At 39.5% G+C, this 17,616-nt stretch overlaps 1 protein-coding gene across 2 annotated transcripts in view; it reads left to right on the forward strand.

The window, feature by feature from the left end:
• The window catches only part of RFX4 (regulatory factor X4), a 91,561-nt gene that overhangs the window by 22,419 nt on the left and 51,526 nt on the right, over positions 1-17,616 (forward strand). For both annotated transcript variants that reach the window (XM_084506811.1, XM_084506812.1), the window contains exons 3-4: positions 1,539-1,599; positions 7,140-7,263. In XM_084506811.1, coding sequence (XP_084362937.1) covers positions 1,539-1,599; positions 7,140-7,263 — 185 coding nt within the window. The remainder of the gene's footprint in view (positions 1-1,538; positions 1,600-7,139; positions 7,264-17,616) is intronic.

Consider the following 17,616-nt stretch of genomic DNA (forward strand, 5'->3'; position numbering starts at 1 on the left):
ATTTGTCCTGCTGCCGGCGAGGCCAGGGGCTGTTTTCAAGCAGCCTGCGGCAGCCGTGGCCACTCGGCATTCAAGCCCTGTGTGCCGAAGGTTTGTTGCACGCAGACCGTTTGTTTAGGAAAAACAAATGAAAAACACAATTTAAAAGTGATTTGAAATGTGTATGTTGGTCCTTTGGGCTGAATAAAAGCGGGCCCCTGAAAGGCAGGGAAGGAGTGTGCGGTCCAATAATTAGAGGCCTATTGTCATGCAGATGGAGAAGAGGGGCAGCCCCCGTGTCTGTGGATAACTGTAAATCTGGATTTTCCTGACATTCAGGGCCTGGCTTCACAGGCTAAAGGACGTTCAGTTAACACAAGTTGCCCTGTATGTAATGGAAGAAGTATTGTGGCGTGAGGGCTGGAGACAGCGTTTTCTGAAGCCGGGTTTTATTTCTGTGTGCCAGTTCTTTGGGACTGCACAAAAGGCCTCCCAGAGGGCTCTGGTAGTCCGAGGGATACTCTGCCTGCCTTAAGATTCAGCGTCCTAAAGGCTGTCTTAAGCAACTTCTAAAAATTAATGGCATGAAGAAGTGAATCTTGCAGCGTGGTGTACAGATGCAGTGGTTTACCTCGTTTAGGTATCAAAACTTAGTGCTTTAGTATCAAACCCTTAGTGCTTTAACTGGAGACAAAGTTGTAAAAATACCCAACTATGCTTAAAACAACAGCGTTTTCTATAGAACAGCTTTCTGAAGAAATGGATTGTGCTTCAGACTACCAGCTTACTTTTAGGAATGTTTTATATGCTTTGCAAATCACAGTTTGATAGGAATGATTCTATATGTATTTTAAAATTTTTCAAAACGACTAATGTGAACCAGCAGAAATCCAGTATTTTAAAGCAGTTTTATTTTCATTCCCTTTATTAAGCTTTTATTTAGCTTTTTGGAAAGTCAGCAAATTAAAGAGTTACACTGGGAAACAGCTAACAGGAAATAATATCAGGAAAAAAAAATCTAAAATTAAATAAACTGTTATAGAATGCTTTTAACTTTGTTTTTTATTAACTTTGTAAGTTTACAAATACTTAATGTATGTCATGCATTAAGATCACAACAGCAGATGAACCCTGTTAGGTTAAATGCCATATCTAATGTGAATGTAAGAAAAAGGCAGTTTGGATAAGGCACGTGTTCTCTTAAGGCATGTGAAAGATATTTTTTTTAATTATTATTATTATTATATTTTTTTATTCTGACATGTTGTGAGAGGTCCAAGATCCTCCCTCTTTCATATAAACTTATGCTTTCCAACGTCATCATTCCTTTACACCACTGTGCTTTTGCTGTCAGTGATGTTTGCAAGCTTTATTGCCTTAAGCAGTATTTGCAGATACTAGCTTAGGGAGCATCATTGTTTACATTGCCACGCTTTAGCCAATATTTCGGGAAAGCTTTGACACTTGAGAATATTTTTGGTCAGATAAGCCCTTACCAGTTCACAAGTGCCCGAGCGATTCCCACTGAAATTAAACAGTATTCTTTTGTTTCTTAACAGATGAGGAAAAAGAAAATAATAGAGCATCGAAACCACACTCAACTCCAGCTACTCTGCAATGGTAAGATACCTTTTAAAAAAAATCAAGACGCTGGTGTTTTTCCCTACCCTTTTTTCCATGAGAAGTGGATAGAGATCTTGGACATCTTAGAAAGTTCTAAAGATACTTTCACTGTATGTATATAAACTGCTCATTAGCATCCCATATAACATTTCTCAGCAAATGTCTTACTTCTATGAGATTTGTTTAAACATAGGAAAATTCTGATACAGTTTAGAAAATCTCGTTGATGTATTTGTTTGCCACCTTGCCAGCTGGTGATTTGTGGTTTGTTGTTTTTGTTATACTTATTCCACAAAAAAAGAAGACTAATACTGAGAATTTTGTTCAAGAAATAAATGACTGATTCAGTGTGATGAAGCCACCTTTACTGACTTTTTTAATAACACATCTGAAATTTAATATCAAAGATAACAAAAGAAGACAGTTTGAGGTTTTATGTATTTGTCAAAATCCTTTTACAAATTTACTGAGCATTTAAAAAGATGGGTGATTAGGAAGAGAGAAGGAGAGGGAGAGGATTAGAAGAGGAAAATTTGTGAGTCAGTCTACTGTGCTATGGAAAATGAACACATGCAGTTTGCTATAATTTACAGAAGTATTTTTAGCTGTACAATCTGTAACATTGCACATAGTTCTGACATCTTTTTCCATAGATCATCTCTTAAACTTTTGGTGACTTTTCACTTTGTTTAGGTTTTTAATTCTGGTTTAGCTTTCTTAGTATTGCAAGTGATTAAACAGCTTCCAGGAGGTTCCTTGTATCTGGCAGAACGGAGCTCTGTTACAGAGAAATCTGCCAAGCCTCAGAGCATGTTATGTGCAGCCCCATACTACTTAGCTTGCTTTGAGTCTTTTGAATAAAAGCCTTTGCTTCACCTGTAAGTAGTTCTCTTAGTTTTTTGTTTGTTTGTTTTGTTTTGTTTGTTTTTGTTTTTTGATTAAAAAATATATATTTGGGGCAAAAAATGTTTGCTTTTTTATTTTTTTAAATACAATGTTAGCAAAATGTTTTTTTTTGATTCTGTCAGCCCCTTGGGAAACGTAACTGAATAAACATGAAAGAATAATCCATTCAGTTAAGGATATTCAAATAACTTAATGTATCATCTCTTTAAAGTTGATCAGTTAAATTTTTGATTAAAAAAAACAACAACAAACTGTAGGATTCAGAATGTTGTTGCAAGTATTCAGTGTTCTTTTGTGCTAAAGTTGCAGATGCTTCCAGTACAAATACTGAGATATGCAAATATAAATTAAAAAAAATTAGTTCTGAGCCATCGCTTCTTTGTACATTTTTATGCCACCAAACTGCTATTTTTCAGAGGTTCAAGAAATGTGAATGTAAGAGGAGAGTGACTACTGAGAAAAAATATATTAAAATAATAGTCAAATGTCATAGGTGCATTTTATTATTTTCTATTATTCACCCAAACAACTCCAATACAGTTCAAACAAGATAAGAAAGATCAATCTAGTTAAAATGAAATAGCAGACAGGACTTTCCAGGCCCAAATTCAGAATAGTGTTTATTTTGCAGTAGAGTCAGTTAAGAGTCTTTTCCACGGGAGCAAATAGCATAGTAGCCAAGAAGTCAGAGTTAATTAGAACATGCCAGTGATACTGTTCCCAAAAGAAAACATGCAAATACTGTAAACAGTCTTTTGCCAAATACTTTCAAGCTTCCTCAGTCATAAAGGTTAGTAAATCCCTAAACTCCTGGGATATTGAGCCCTGCTGGAATGCAGTGTGCACGCTAGTACTCATTCAGTGAGTGTTTGCAATAGAATACTAGATTTCTGGGGGGGCAAAAGGCTGCTTACATCATCTTTTCTTTTTCCCTTACTAGTGGATTGGCTTACGACCTGTCTGTTATGTCCTGTCTGTGTTACATTTCTTACACCTTTAGGTTTAGACCTTTTCCCTTTAGAGTCTTCTGGAGCATCTGCAATTTCTCCCATTCGATTTTCCATCCAAAAATAAAACAGAAAGCAATGAAAGCATTTTCAAGTTTAATTTCTTTAGCTGGTGTTAAACTGAATTATATGATATGCTCATTTATCAATCGACCTACAGGTAGTAGTTTGCCAGCTTAGTAGCTGTACCACAGAACAGTTTTCTCGTGGTTTCTATACGGTTTTCTGCCTCCGTACTGCAGCTTTGAATCGGTGTTGCCTGGAGAAACTCTGCTACTGCGTTTGATACACTAAATAAAATCAGAAGCTCAAACATTGTGATCAAAGTGCTATAAAGTAGGAAGCTTGCTTTGTGTGAAGATGTCGAGTTTCCACTCTTCTGGAAAACCAGACACATTAGCATCAGGTTATTTGTACTGTGGTGGCACCTAGCAACCCATGAGTTGGTAAATTATTGTGGTCAGCACTGTACAAAAGCTGCACTGAGTTCTTTCTGTAGATTTGGCTTTACTTGTTTGACAGTTCTGCCTGCTCAGGACTCTGACCAAGTTTTTGCACAGTCAAGAAAGACAAAAGATGAAATTTACTTGAATATCCCTTGGGTGTCCCACCCTCTTTCAGGAACCTCTGGGCAAGATTCAAGTGATCGAAGTGGTGAGGTAAATTACTGACCAGATTTCAGGGTAAGGTACAGAATTTGCCTTTTTCTGGCAAACGGAAGCATGACATTTGTCTCCTTGGTCTGGTGTCTGCCAGGATAGAGTATGTTACATTTTTTTCTATGAGATGCTACCATCATTTGTAGGTAAATGAAGGCAAGGAGCAGTGGAGAACACAAACAGAGGAAATGTCAGTAGCAAAGAAAAAGAGGAGAAGGAAAGTAGCAGGGAAAGTGAAACAAGACATAAGGGAAAAATGTGACTTGGTCCATATTGCCATTGCTTCTATTGGTTATTTCTTGTCTGACATCTTACTGAAAAGAGTGAACACCAATCCCATGGGGATCTATCCTTGATGCTTATGCCTCTTCAAAGGAGAAGGTACATTGAATACTATAAATGAGGAGTAGCTGAAGATGGCAGAAGCGTGTCTGTATGACTGTCAGCCTGCCTAAATATCCTTTGCCTGGAAATAGGAATGATGGTTGTTTTTTTTTTTAGTTGTTTAGTTTTGTTTTTTTTTGTTTAGTTTCATTGATGACACAAAATGAATGGAAAGGCCAGGTAAATGTAGCATTATTGCAAAATACATAATAATTAGGGAACCTACACCAGCCTGCGTTAAGGTGTGAATATACAAATAGTATCCTGTACTCATCCCTTATTCCTGTGTTCATTATTATCTGTAAAGCTACAGCTTGCTAGACACTTGGCTCTAAAATGTTTGTGATTAATCCTCTGGTGAGCTGGTTGATGAAACTGTAAGTGTGAAACTTTATTTTACCTCAGTTTGGGGTGAGTGTGCGTGTGTGTATGTGTGTGAATGTCTAATCTTTCAAAGTATTATTCAATGACCCTAAGTCCGTACAGTTTGGTTTCTTACAGTATAGGTGCTCTGAATAGTAGCAGTGTTGTGAAGATGAAGTCAACAAAACATTTTTTTTTCTTCAACATGCCTAAAGTTAAGTAAAAAAGAGAAAAGTAAATCACTGCTAGTTGATGGATTCTCCCAAGATAAGTAGTTTCACCGAAATAATTATAGTGCATCAAAATTAATCTGTTCTAGGGTCCTTTGTGCAATTAGCGTTGGTAACATCACAGTTGGTCTGTTGCCTTCATATCTAAAAATAAGTCTAACAATTAACACCATGGACATGACTCTGCTATAGAACAATCTCGTTTAATCTAGAAGTATATAAGTATAAAGGGGAAAACAGTAATGGGGACAGATGAAATTGTCATTCCTGTAGGAGGATTAGGGTTTTATTGCTATACGATAGTGGTACAAAAGGTCTCAATTTGAACTACCGGATTTCACAGGGCTTTATTAGGATATTTAAAATGTTATATATACATTATTTCTGATAGTGATTTGTTAGGTAGAAGGTTGAGTTCATTATCTTTCTACAGCACTGTAGAATGAAGCTGAATTCAAAACATGATAAAGTTGTTAAATAAAAGACAGGAAAATAAAAGAAGTGGAGCAAGATGGTTTTTTTGATCATTAAAAAAAAGTTCAGGTATAATGGAGCATTGTTCAGTGTCAGACTAATGACTCTCTGTGAAAGAGAGGAGAAAAAGGGAAAAATTCATCAGATATGAACAGAAATAATTAACTGCTTTTCTTTCTGTCCTGTCTTGGTCACGGAAGCTGACATTCCAATTAGCAGCTATAGTATACAAACGAACTCTCCAGGTTTTGAAAGAAGGTTTTGTTAAAGCACTATGAATTTGAGGAAAGATGCCGTGATGATATTCCTGTAGAAACCAAGGAAGAATAGATGTTGCCCATACAAACTGATTCCATTCATCTAGCCAGATATATTATTAAAATAGTTTGCAGTCACGAATGATCATGATAACTGAAATGGAGGAAGGGTAGGTCTTGGAAAAGGCAATGAAAGAGAAAAACTTGATATTTGGAACAGTATTGTACAGCTATCAAATCCAAGGGGACTGTTTACTGTAAAAATTGGAGTTTTCTGAGAATATATGACTTTTCTAAGATGTTTAAGAGGAAGTTGCACACACCTTCTTCTCCCAGACAGCAAGGCAGATGAGCACACTTGTAACTTAAAAGCTCGAGTGATACCATGGGTGACAAGGTTATGGTTTTAAAGTTAGGTGTGTACATAAATAGCTCTTGAAATTATTTGGGTCAGCAATCAGAAGAAAAAAAAATCAAAGGAATTCATCTTGTAATCTATAGATTTATGATGAGTGCTATTTCAAATTTTACACGTGAAGCATATACCTATACATGTATTTGACGCATATTGAAAAAAAGTTATAGTTGTGTGTTTGCATGTGGGAATGAATGATAACCATTTCTACAAGGCAGAGGAGGATGTTATTTCACTATTGCATTCAGCAGATCATAGATTCTTGTTTTTTCTCACTTTGATAATCAACGATAATGAGAAAACACTGTAGAGACACAATTTTGTGCATATTCTTCACTATTTACAAGTAACTTTCTTCAGCCACGTATGCTTCCTCCAGGTAAGGATTTGGCAGCTGGACACGAGTGAAAAGAGTGTCACGAACCAATTGTGACCTGTCCTGTAAAGATGAGAGATTGCTGCCCCTCAGTGAATGTTGTTGTTCAATAATTGTACTTACATTCGTTTACTGCTACATGCTTTCAGGGTATAACAGATTACTAGTTTATTTTTTTCCAGAAAATAGCATGTTGGGGCGTAGTTACAGTCCAATATCCCGTTGTGTTAATCTTCACTTGCCTCTGAGAACTCACAATCTACATATTTGAATAGCAAGCACCAGCCAAATCAAGCAAGCAAGCTTTATGGCAGAGAATTGGAAGGAACTCTTAAGAACAGAGCAGTGAAAACTTAGTAGACAAGCAGAAGCTGTAGAGTTTGGTCTTAGAGATACAGTTTTGCACACCATTAACTGTACATCCAACATACTTGCAGTTTTCTCTGTTTGATATTTGCTTTTTAAGGCTGGAGGAGAACTATGAGATTGCAGAAGGTGTTTGCATTCCTCGAAGTGCTCTCTACATGCATTACTTGGACTTCTGTGAGAAAAATGACACGCAACCTGTTAATGCCGCCAGTTTTGGGAAGGTGAGTCTAATCGGCAGTATGGTGCCTTGAGCTCTCATCTGGTTCAGGTGAGTTTGGATCATTGAAAAATATTAAATCAGCATTTACTGCTAGAGATAAAGGTATATGAACGGAACATCTTGTGTATCCAGGTTTTAAGAAACAGGCTAAGGTTTTAAGCATGTGGAAGGTTGGAATCATTTCTCATCATGACTAAGCTGCAGAGTGCATTAATTTTTTTCATTATTTCAGTGTTGCTGTTGTCAGACTGTCTCGCAGTGACACAGTATACAACATCAGTAGCTCGGAAGTCAAGCACAAGTGTTAAGCATTGTGACCTATAGTGCTTTAATAAATATATATATATATTTAAAAACAGAAGTGTCAGATATCAATCATTTAGTTCTAGGCTTGTTTATGCCATTCTTGCAAGCATGAGATCCTTGAGTTAAGATCCTTGAATTAAGGATGTCAGCACACACTGGCAAATCCACAATGGAGTACAATCCCTCCAGATGTGCAGGTCCAGAAAGCATCCCATGGTGTTTGTGTGGCACTGCAAATGCAGGGTGCCCAATTATCTTTGTAATTCCTTGTGCTTCCACTTTCCAGGCCAGCTTTAGTAAGAGCCCCTGTGGTTATTTCCAGACTTACAGTGGAGACACACTCTTGGCACAGGTGCTAGCATCCATTATCCAGATGTGAGCAGTAAAGGTTTATGCTACCACATATTAGTGGGTGGCTAAAGGTGTTACACAAAATTCTTATTTTGGAATTTCTGATCAGATGATGTTTTCCTCTCAGTGAGAAATAGGATGATAATTTTGAAAAATTTAATTTTATTTAAAGCTAAATTTTTGCCCTAGAATTTGTCACAGGTCCTTAAAACTTGTAGGCTCTGAAAAAAAAAAAAAAAAAGTAGTTTGTCACTCTTTTTGAAATGCTTGCAAGTGTAAATCTGAAGCCGATTGTCCTATAAGCTCTTCTCTTCTTGTGTTTGCAACATTTATTCTATAGAAGTGCTGGGTATTCAAAGAGTAGAAAATATTCCTAGGGTAAGTGCCTCTGTAAAGAGTAGGTGAAGGAGAAGAATGTACTTAATGAGGTGTCATTTTCTCTAGTGCATCTTTATGTAGGCAGTTTAGCAAGGCAAGTAAAATGCACCATGTTTTAACATCACAATGTTTGTCATGCCACAAAGACCTGCGTAGCTCATTGGATTCCGTGTTAGGCTTCTGTTTAAATATACTGCATATGTATGAAAGTGTTCATTTTATATATTATTGCTACCAAGTGGCTAAGTATAGTGGCAACATGTCGTTTTGGAAGAGTGAGAACAAGAAACAGATTTCATGCAAACTAACACATTTGGTTAGTGGGTAAAATTTACGCGATGCTACTTTTGCTGCTACTGAAATCTTCTACAAATTTTAAGGAATAAACACTCTGGAATTATTTCAGCAAAACATAATTTCACGAGGGACTCCATCAGTTTTCAATATGCAGCAGTCTTGTTATGCTGCATATTACTCTATCCTCCTTTTTGCCTGCCCTTTTACACGTGTACTTGTTCATCAGTTTATTGTCTTGGCCTAGCAGGGCAGATACAGTGTCTTCCATCCAAAATCATGGTGTTCCTTTTTTTGTTTATGTGCTGTGTTACAAGTGTTTTCCACTCGGTTGCAATAAAGTTAGTTCTGACCAGTGATCCATGACGTTTTACCCCCCTTTTTGTGGAGATGAACCCTTACTGAAACCTCCCAGTACTGTCCTAAAATTTTGTGTGGCCATTGCTTATGGTTATGAAAACTGAGGTTTCTGTATAGGTGTGTCCAGGAACCTCAGACAACACTGACATGAATTTTGAAGTAAAATGGGCTTCTGCATGTGCAGAGCTCAGAGCAGACCCCAGTGATTCTGTCAGACCTGTTATTGCTAAGAAAAACGTCCTGCACAGTCATGAAGGTCTGCAAGGTACACACCCACTGTTCAGTCAGTAACTTGCAGTCAGATTCTCCTTAGGAGTAGGTAGGCAAAAGAAGTTTTAACCAACCAAGCTGTTATCATGTGGCTTAAATAACGTATGGGCAATGTGTGCTGCACAAATGCCTTAGAGGCAGTGCAGTGAAATAGGTGCTATTTGAGGGCTTCCGCACTTAGCTCCCGAAACAGAGACCCCAGACATGTTTGTCCTCATTGGGAATCATCAAGAGCCCTGCAGCTGTCATCTTCTCCAGAGAAAGGGGTTAGTTGTTCTGTGAAATTGTAGACAGTTCGCCTTTCAATGGACCACATTAAATTTATGATTCATCTTTGAACTTTAGCTCTGTGGGCAATGTTAAACATTTAGGCTTTTTCTTCAACAGACTGGTAGTTTTCAGAAACAGACATGGAGTTCAGCACATTAAGAATCTGTAATAAGTAACATCCTAATGCGTTGTTACTTGTCAGCTACATCTGAATTAACACGAGCGTTAATTTCACTTTTAAAGATACCACTTGAGACGAGAAGCTTGCCTGGAAATTATTTCTCCAGATTAAGGTTTGTAGACAGTGCTTCAGCCCCTGGCTGCTGCTTAACCCTGATGTAAGTGAAATATATCCACAACAAAGCATAGAAGAGAGAACAGACAAATTGTTCCTGAACAGCTGAGCTAACAGACCTTGTTTCCTACCATTGCCTAGGTTCCCCAAATCCATAGCTGTACCTAAATCTTCTCTAATATCTCCATGTTTCCCCACAGTGCTTTCAATTATTTCCAGGTCCCAGTCAATGTATGTGCTGCACCTTCTTTCTACGTTATTTTTAGATTCCCTCAAGTCTGTCTGTCTGTTTCTGTCTTTCTCTCCTCCCCATGCTCAGACAGCTGGGTAAGAAGGCAGCACATGGGGTGGCTGGCTGAGAGCAACAGAAGTGGTGACTTGCCTTGTACTCGTGGTCGTGGTTGTCCAGTAAGGCAGTGCCCAGTGGCTCACCTAAAGGCTCAGCTTTCTTCCCTGTCTTGTCTTCAGCCTTCAGTGTGCTCACCCTGCTATCCGGCCAGTGTTTTCTGCTTAACCTCTAGGACATGGACTGGACCACAGGCATTTGGTAGTATTGGATTAGTGAAACGAAAATTGCCCTGGGGAATGGCGGGGTGGAAAGATTAGCAGAGAGACAGCAATATCTCACAGGCTGTTTCCTGAGGAAACCAGGCTAACAGTAAGGAAATGAATAAGAAAAGGAAAGAACAGAATTACTTTGTAAATAAACACCTTTAAGAAAGCAAGCTACACTCCCAAGTCCCTTTACTATAAAACAAGGAAGAGTAATGGTTATTGATGTGATATATTATTATATGGTAAAGGCAGCCGTAACTTTAGTAAGTTAGCCAAGTTTTTAGTTCTTTACTCAACCAAATAATGTGTGAAAATGACAGGCAGTTTTGTACTTACTACCATTTCCCAGTCTGCCAATAGCTACATTACCTAGTTTATTATTGCAGAGGTTTTTACAGTCTGGAAAATACAGGACCGAGCACACTTACCCACATCCTTTAACTGAACAGTGACTAGGGAGGGCCCTGTGTTAGTTTGCTGATTACAGCTTGGTACCAGCAAGTGAAGACTCCAGTGGTAAACTTCTGCTCTTAGGCAGTGGCAAAACCATATTGTGTTCAACAAGACCTTGATCTCACCCCAGAGTAAAGCAAAGTAAAGCTGCTCCATGAGGCCAGTGAGAAGACAGGGAAGTAAAGGGAGGAAGGACAGGAATGACATGGAGCTCCTACAGTACAGTGTTGCACATGAGAAAAACCTTTTCCACAGTGAATATATTTACACCATGAATTAGCCGTCAGGCAGAAGAAGTGAAAGCCCTAATGCTGCTTAAAAAAGAGAGCAGCCTTCAGCCATGTGCCACAGATGCCTCAGGCTCTGCTCTGGGACCCAGTGGCCTCACAGAGAGGAGCTTAGGATGTTTCCAAATGGAAGTTCTCCACTGCCTGTAGCAGGGAGGGCTGAGCGGGTGTGTGTTTTGTTTTTAGTAAAATATTAGTGGCAATTAACACACTGGGCTAGGAACTACCCAGTAATTGTGTGAGGATTGGTTGTGCGAGGCTTGGTGGCTCTGTCCTCGCTGAACCAAGGCACCGGGGTGGCAGGTCCCAAGGCTTCTCTTTCACTTTTATCTCCTCAGCCAGCAGTGTTTTTTGTTTCTTTTGTGACCCTGTGTGACCCCCTCCTATTTTTGTCAATTGAGCCTTTTGAAGATGTAATCTTCCTCTTCCACACCTGTTTCCCCGTCCTCTAAGTCCTCAGTTGACCAATTTGCATTTACTGTGTAGTGCTGTCACCTCCAGTACCCTGCTAATTTCTCGTACAGAGCACTTAGGAACACGGTTTGCTCATGATGCAAACTCTTTGCATCCTTATAGAGTTCTTCCCACAACTCCCATATGCCCCCTGGAGGTTAAATGCTTTCCTCTTTTCTCTCTTTCCTTTTATTTATTTTTTTTTTCCTTTTCTTCCTTTCTTGCTTTCTTGCCATGTCTTTTGACAAGCAGTAGTAACGAAGTATTTGAAAAGGAAAGATGCTGACACTTTGCAGGCTGGTTCTTCTTCAGCCCGAGTTCCCTTTAAAACACTGTGGCAGCATAAAGAGATTTAACATGGGTTGTATACTTACACAAATTTCATAGCCTCTTGATTGCTCCCTAAATGGCTTTGCTCTAAGTGAAAATTGGTTCAACATAAATTTATTTCAATAGATAAAGAAGGGAAGGGCATATAAAATATCTGCAATATTGGTTAGGAAAGATCTCTTACATTTTTGAATAATATTTCTACCCTGCCAAAAAAAATGGTCTGAGACATAGTTATACTAGGAAAAAAAAAGTTTTATTCCAATATAGTTTGCTTTACTTCAGGGCACTTCAAGCTGCACCAGCCAGAGCCTTCTTTTATCACTATGCACTGTCACTATGCTCAAAAGTTTTGCCAGCAGGACTGTTCCTCCAAGCATGATTAACATAGGTTGGATTTACAGTTTCGTGCTAGCACAGTGTATGTTGACTCACAAGTTAGCATCTTTGAAACCTCTTTGATAACGGCACTGCAATGTGATTGCATTCTGTACCACGTACACCTGGGAATTGCCTGCTGTGCAAAGGAGTTACATCTCCTGCAGATGTATTTTTTCCCTATACTCTCAATTTGCTTCCTAGTAGCCTCAATGGTAAGTGTATAGCAATGCCAAATTTACTTTAGCGCTCTTTTCTGTTAGTCTAAAATAGCAAGTGCTTTATTATGGACAAGTCCTACGTATGGAATGGGTTTTTTATTAGGCTTTTTCAAGTTAATATAGAAAAGAAAAACGGAGCTGGGGAAAAATCAATCTGAAGTTGAGGATGTGGTTTCTGTTATTGCATTAAAGGACCATACCAGTCTGTCAGCGCCATCTGAGCAATCTCTGCTTTTCCTTCATCTCTTTTTAACAGCAAATGTGCCTGACTGAAGGACAGTTCATACCAGTATGACATTTCTCCCTAATTCCACATCTTGTAGGTCAGCCTTCATGGAGAAGTCCATAATAACCATGGCAGTAAGTGGTCATACTGGCGCGGGGAAGGGTGGTCCCACAGTGTACTAGGAAAGCTCTTTGTCCCCCAGTGCTGCATTACAGATCCCTTGTTATTCCTGCAGCTTGCTGTCTATTGCCTTTTTCTCCTTGAGCCTGTGGAGCAAGAAAACCAGCAAGGACACCTCCGTTTCATTAGAGAGGCTTTCTCTTTCCCAAAGATTTGCCCTCTGGAAAAGGCATTTTTACAGGCTTTGCCACTTGAAGCGTCTGGCTTCCACTCAGACCTTGGGCATGAAGCGGAGTGGCCTCGGGGCTGCTTTACCTCATGCCTTGTCAGCACGTCCCAGAGGCAGTTCATACAGCACGGGGTCTGCCAGAGTGCAGGGATGCTGGCGCTCAGCCTTTTCCCACAGATACGCCGGGCGTGATGGCAGGAAGCACGCTGGCACCAGGAAAGAGCAGGGGGAGTTGTGCAGGGTTTTAGGTCTGCTTGGCTTCAGCAAACCAGCACGGAAAGTGGCTGCGGCTCAGTTCGGCGTCTGAGGCAGAGCATTCGGTGCTCGCAGCTTTGTTGGAACGCAGCAAGCTGTTTGATCGTGCCTTAGGCTGCACTCCATCTGGCCGGGGGAGCTGCTGAAGGAGGATATTGTTGGATGTGGATGAATTTGAGCTGAGGTCTCCCAAGCTTCGCTAAAGGGTCCGGTTCAGATGGAGTTCCTCGTGGAGTCTAATCTCCGCAGCAGGCGGAATTGGGCATGGGCATTAGAAAAAGTGCCAACAGCCTTGTCTGACTTGCTTTGCAATATCAGTTGAGATGTATCAGGGCTAGAAGTAAGATCTTACCCCACAGCTAGGCCATGGCTCATTCCATAAAATGATGAAAGTGAGTGTAGAGAAATGGGAAGGTTACTGAATCTAAACCAGCCAGAGATGTGGGGTGGAGCATATTAAACCCGTATCTACACTATGCTCTTCCCTCTAGGGTTATGCAAGTAAGTGAGCAAGGAGTAGGGTATAGACACAGTCATGCTGCTTCTCCTTTTCTTCACACAGCTTGGTGGATTTGAGGAACAGGAATTGTACTTTGTAATGGACTGGCTTGATCATGCATTTTTTTACGAGTGGGACAAAACCTATTCTGACCTTTTACTCAAGGTAATGTGCTGTCAAGCCAGCACCAAGCCACCTTTGATCCAAAAGGTACCTTTTAGCACGAGTGTTAATAATAACAGATACAGAACAGGGTTTTTAAAAGCACTGAAGCAGATGGGGAAACCCCAAAATGATCCAGCCAGAGCAGTAACAGGTCAGAGATGAATGACCCTGAAAATTCGACACCATATAAGATTTAGGACATCAGGATTGTTTATGTTTGACAGCACTGAAAACGAGGAAAACATAGCTGTGTGGGGGTATAATTACATTTGTCATCACTTCTTACTTTCCTCCTGCCACAGCAAAGAAGTTTAAATCTGAAACACTACAATAAATGTGGATAAATAAACCCATATCTTCTGTCCCTGACTTCATAGAAGCAATGCATGCCCTCTAGATATGGGATTAGAAACCAGCATTGATGTAAATAGAGCCAGGCTTTTTTTATAAGGAGTTGTTATCTAGAACTCCTCAGAGTTCTGGGTCCTGGAGCCTGGAGTCAGTTTCTCATTCTGGCAGCATTCAAATGCTGTGATGCAACTTAATTTGATTTTATTTCATTACCCTGGGAAGTTCTAGAAGCACGCCTAGAATTATTTCAAACAGAAAGGGACAAGAGTCGTAAAGAATAATGTCCCTCTAGATCAGATGCACAAACAAAATGAACATAAAGTCTTCCTCTGTCTATTGCCCCCAGAGGAAAATTTAACATTTTCTTACAGGGAGAGAGGAAAAAAAGATTTCAAAAGTTTTCTGACATCGCTGGTTTCTTACATGCTTATTCATTAGCATAAAGACAAATGCATGAGATGCTTTTTTCCCCCCTCCCTTTGATTTGTTTTGGGATGTCATCTCATTAAAAAATAGTAGAAACAAAGTTCAGTTTGGTAGTGAATCAAATAAGCAATGATGGGTCATAATTTAGGAATGAAGGCATAATAGACAATGCCCTTCTCCTTTTAAAGCAGAGGCTGTCTGCTCATGTTTGAATCCCAGTGCTAGAGTTATGGGGATAGGTGTGATGGCAGAAATCTCAGCTGGCAGTAAGCAGGATGAAGGAACGCGCCTGTGCAGCCGTTTGCTGGTAACAGGACAGCTCCTGCAGTTAGCCATGGCTAGGGTTCACAGGTTGTGTGGGCTACGATACAGACCTTTACAGAGGAAGTGCATTTTTCTAGTTGTTGCTAATAAAGCATTCTCTCTCTTTCACGTGGCTGCTTCAGTAATTTATTTCACTTTTGCTCCACTATTTGAAGAATGACCAAAAATACAAGTAAATTGGTATCTCATTCAAGTTTATTTAGACACCTATGTTTAAAAGGCCAAAACGGGGCAAAAATCCTGTTAGCTCCGAGTTCAGTGCAAGGTATGTTGAATGTTTTACTACCAGCACTATAATTTCAATGTGAGAGAATGATAGGAGATGACCCTTTCCTGCATTCACTTTGGCTGCTGCATACATTCAGAGTGGAACAGGTACGGCCTGTCAGAAATAACAAGGATCCCTCGTGTTCGTCCTGTGCCATGCATCAGGATTATCTGCAAAAGGGTTAAACAAATGCAGACCTGGGTCTAGGAGTCCACTGGAAAGGTATAAACTCTATATGTGGTGTTTTATAATGTAATGAGTTCTGTCTGGCTCTTATCTATATAGCAGGCAATCACCAAGAGAACTATGAAGTTGAAAGAAGATAAAGCAGTTCTTAATATATATGTATATATATTTAACCAAGAAAATCATACAAGATCTTCTATAGGCAGAAGGTGAGAAAGGGTCTTAAGCAGGGCACAGAGGAAAGAAAGGGAGAAAAGAACTGAAGTTTAGTAACTGAGAAAGAAATTGAAGGAGCACTGGTTTCTGAGGCTAATATAGTAGGGGCAAGAATATTTGCATGTGAAACTGCTGGTGTGCATCTGTCTCAAAAACAAAAAGCCAAGTAGCATAAAGGAGGGCATAGAAGTCAAAATTGCCACATAATTTTGATGGAATATTACTTGGAAAATATAAAGCCTGCATCCCCTTACTCAGCAGATTTCATAAGCAGCTGGATTTGTGGTAAATTTGGAGAAGCGCGGGATGAAATTTCAGTTCCATTGAGGGACAATCGTAAAAGTCCCGTTCACTCCAAAATTCCCTTGGACACCACCCATGAGATCTTTTTACCACTGCTTCTGTTGAGAAGCCAGCCCTGCTGTGAGAACAGGGACGGGGCTCCATTCAGAGGGAGGTCTGAACTGCATGGTCAGGTCTTGCTTCATTTCTGCTTATGCAACCCCACTGCAGTGATGAAAGGAAAAGAATCCGACTTGGTTTTCGGATCTAACCTGAATTTTTATGTCTGATATCTAGGAATGCTCTTCCCCCATCTCCTTTCAGATATAAAATTAATTCATTTTCTCTGTAGTCAATAAAGACGCAACAAAAATATGGTGTTTTTTACAGGGAGGCTTTTCAGGCTGAAAACACAATTTAAAAACAACTTTTTGGACTCTTTTTCCACTTATTTCAGTGCACAGTGAACTCCACTTTGTCCTTCTGCTCTGAATTCCTCTTTCCTTTCAGGGAAATCTCATTGCCTTTGGCAATATCATTGCATAAGCATTCACATAAGTGTAGACAAATATAAGCATTTATATTTAACAGCTAGTTCATTCCTTACTTGACTTGTTTCATTCCAAGCACAAACACAAATACTGATGCTCATGTGTACAGGCACCCAAGCATGAGTACGCCATGCTATACATAGCTTATGCATTAGATCAAAGAGTCCTGATGTTTTCTTTCAGAGGTTTGCTAGATTTTCTTTTGTAAATTAGTAGTAAAGAATATTTCAAGAGATGCATACTTTTGGCTGTATCCCGAAAGGTGTACCTCATTGTTTAAACATGTTGGGTTTAAAAAAGAAACAAAGAAAAGAAAAAGGATCATCTGATCGACTGCTCTGTTATTCTCCTTTCCTGATCACCTCTGCCCTGGTATGTAGAAATTGGCTGATTTATTTAAATCCCAGGAACTCCCATGGCATATGGTTCATAAAGTAGCATTTACAGTGTGCATTGTAACACTTCATCACTACTAGACACACTTTGAAAGTAATACGTGTTCATATTGCTCCAAAAAGAAAAATTAAGCTAAAAGTAAATCTAATATTAAGATTTACTTTTGAGTCTACTGCTGTAAAATCGACTTTAGGAGAGGAATGGAATTTTCTGAATGACAACTGCTACCAAAAAAAAAAAAATCCCCTAACCCAAAAAGCCATCCTCAGAAAGTAGTTCTTCAACACTGCCTTTTTTCCCACAGCCTTGTGGAGCCCCCAACCCTGTCTGCAGAAAATGAAAGAGAGAGGGGTGGGATTAATGTGTAATTAAAGGGAATTTGGAAGGCTGAGATGTTGCGGAATGTTAGATCAGTAGCTGGAACAGCATGTGGTGTTCTTTAGGCAGGCTTCATTGAATCCATACAAAAAAAGAAAGAAGGGCTGCTTGCCTGTCTGCTCATTTATCAAACAGCTAGGCTGAACTTTCACAGCTCCACAAAAGTGTTTTACTGTTTGCTGAAGTTTTGCTCCAGAAATTAAAGCTGAACAACCTAGCGAGTCCGAGTCTGTGCTGTGTTTCTGACAGAAGCCATGTTGTGCAAAGCTCTTGGAAACCAC

Source organism: Aythya ferina (assembly GCF_964211825.1).
Source record: "Aythya ferina genome assembly, chromosome: 1".
In the NCBI taxonomy this organism is placed as follows: Eukaryota; Metazoa; Chordata; class Aves; order Anseriformes; family Anatidae; genus Aythya; species Aythya ferina.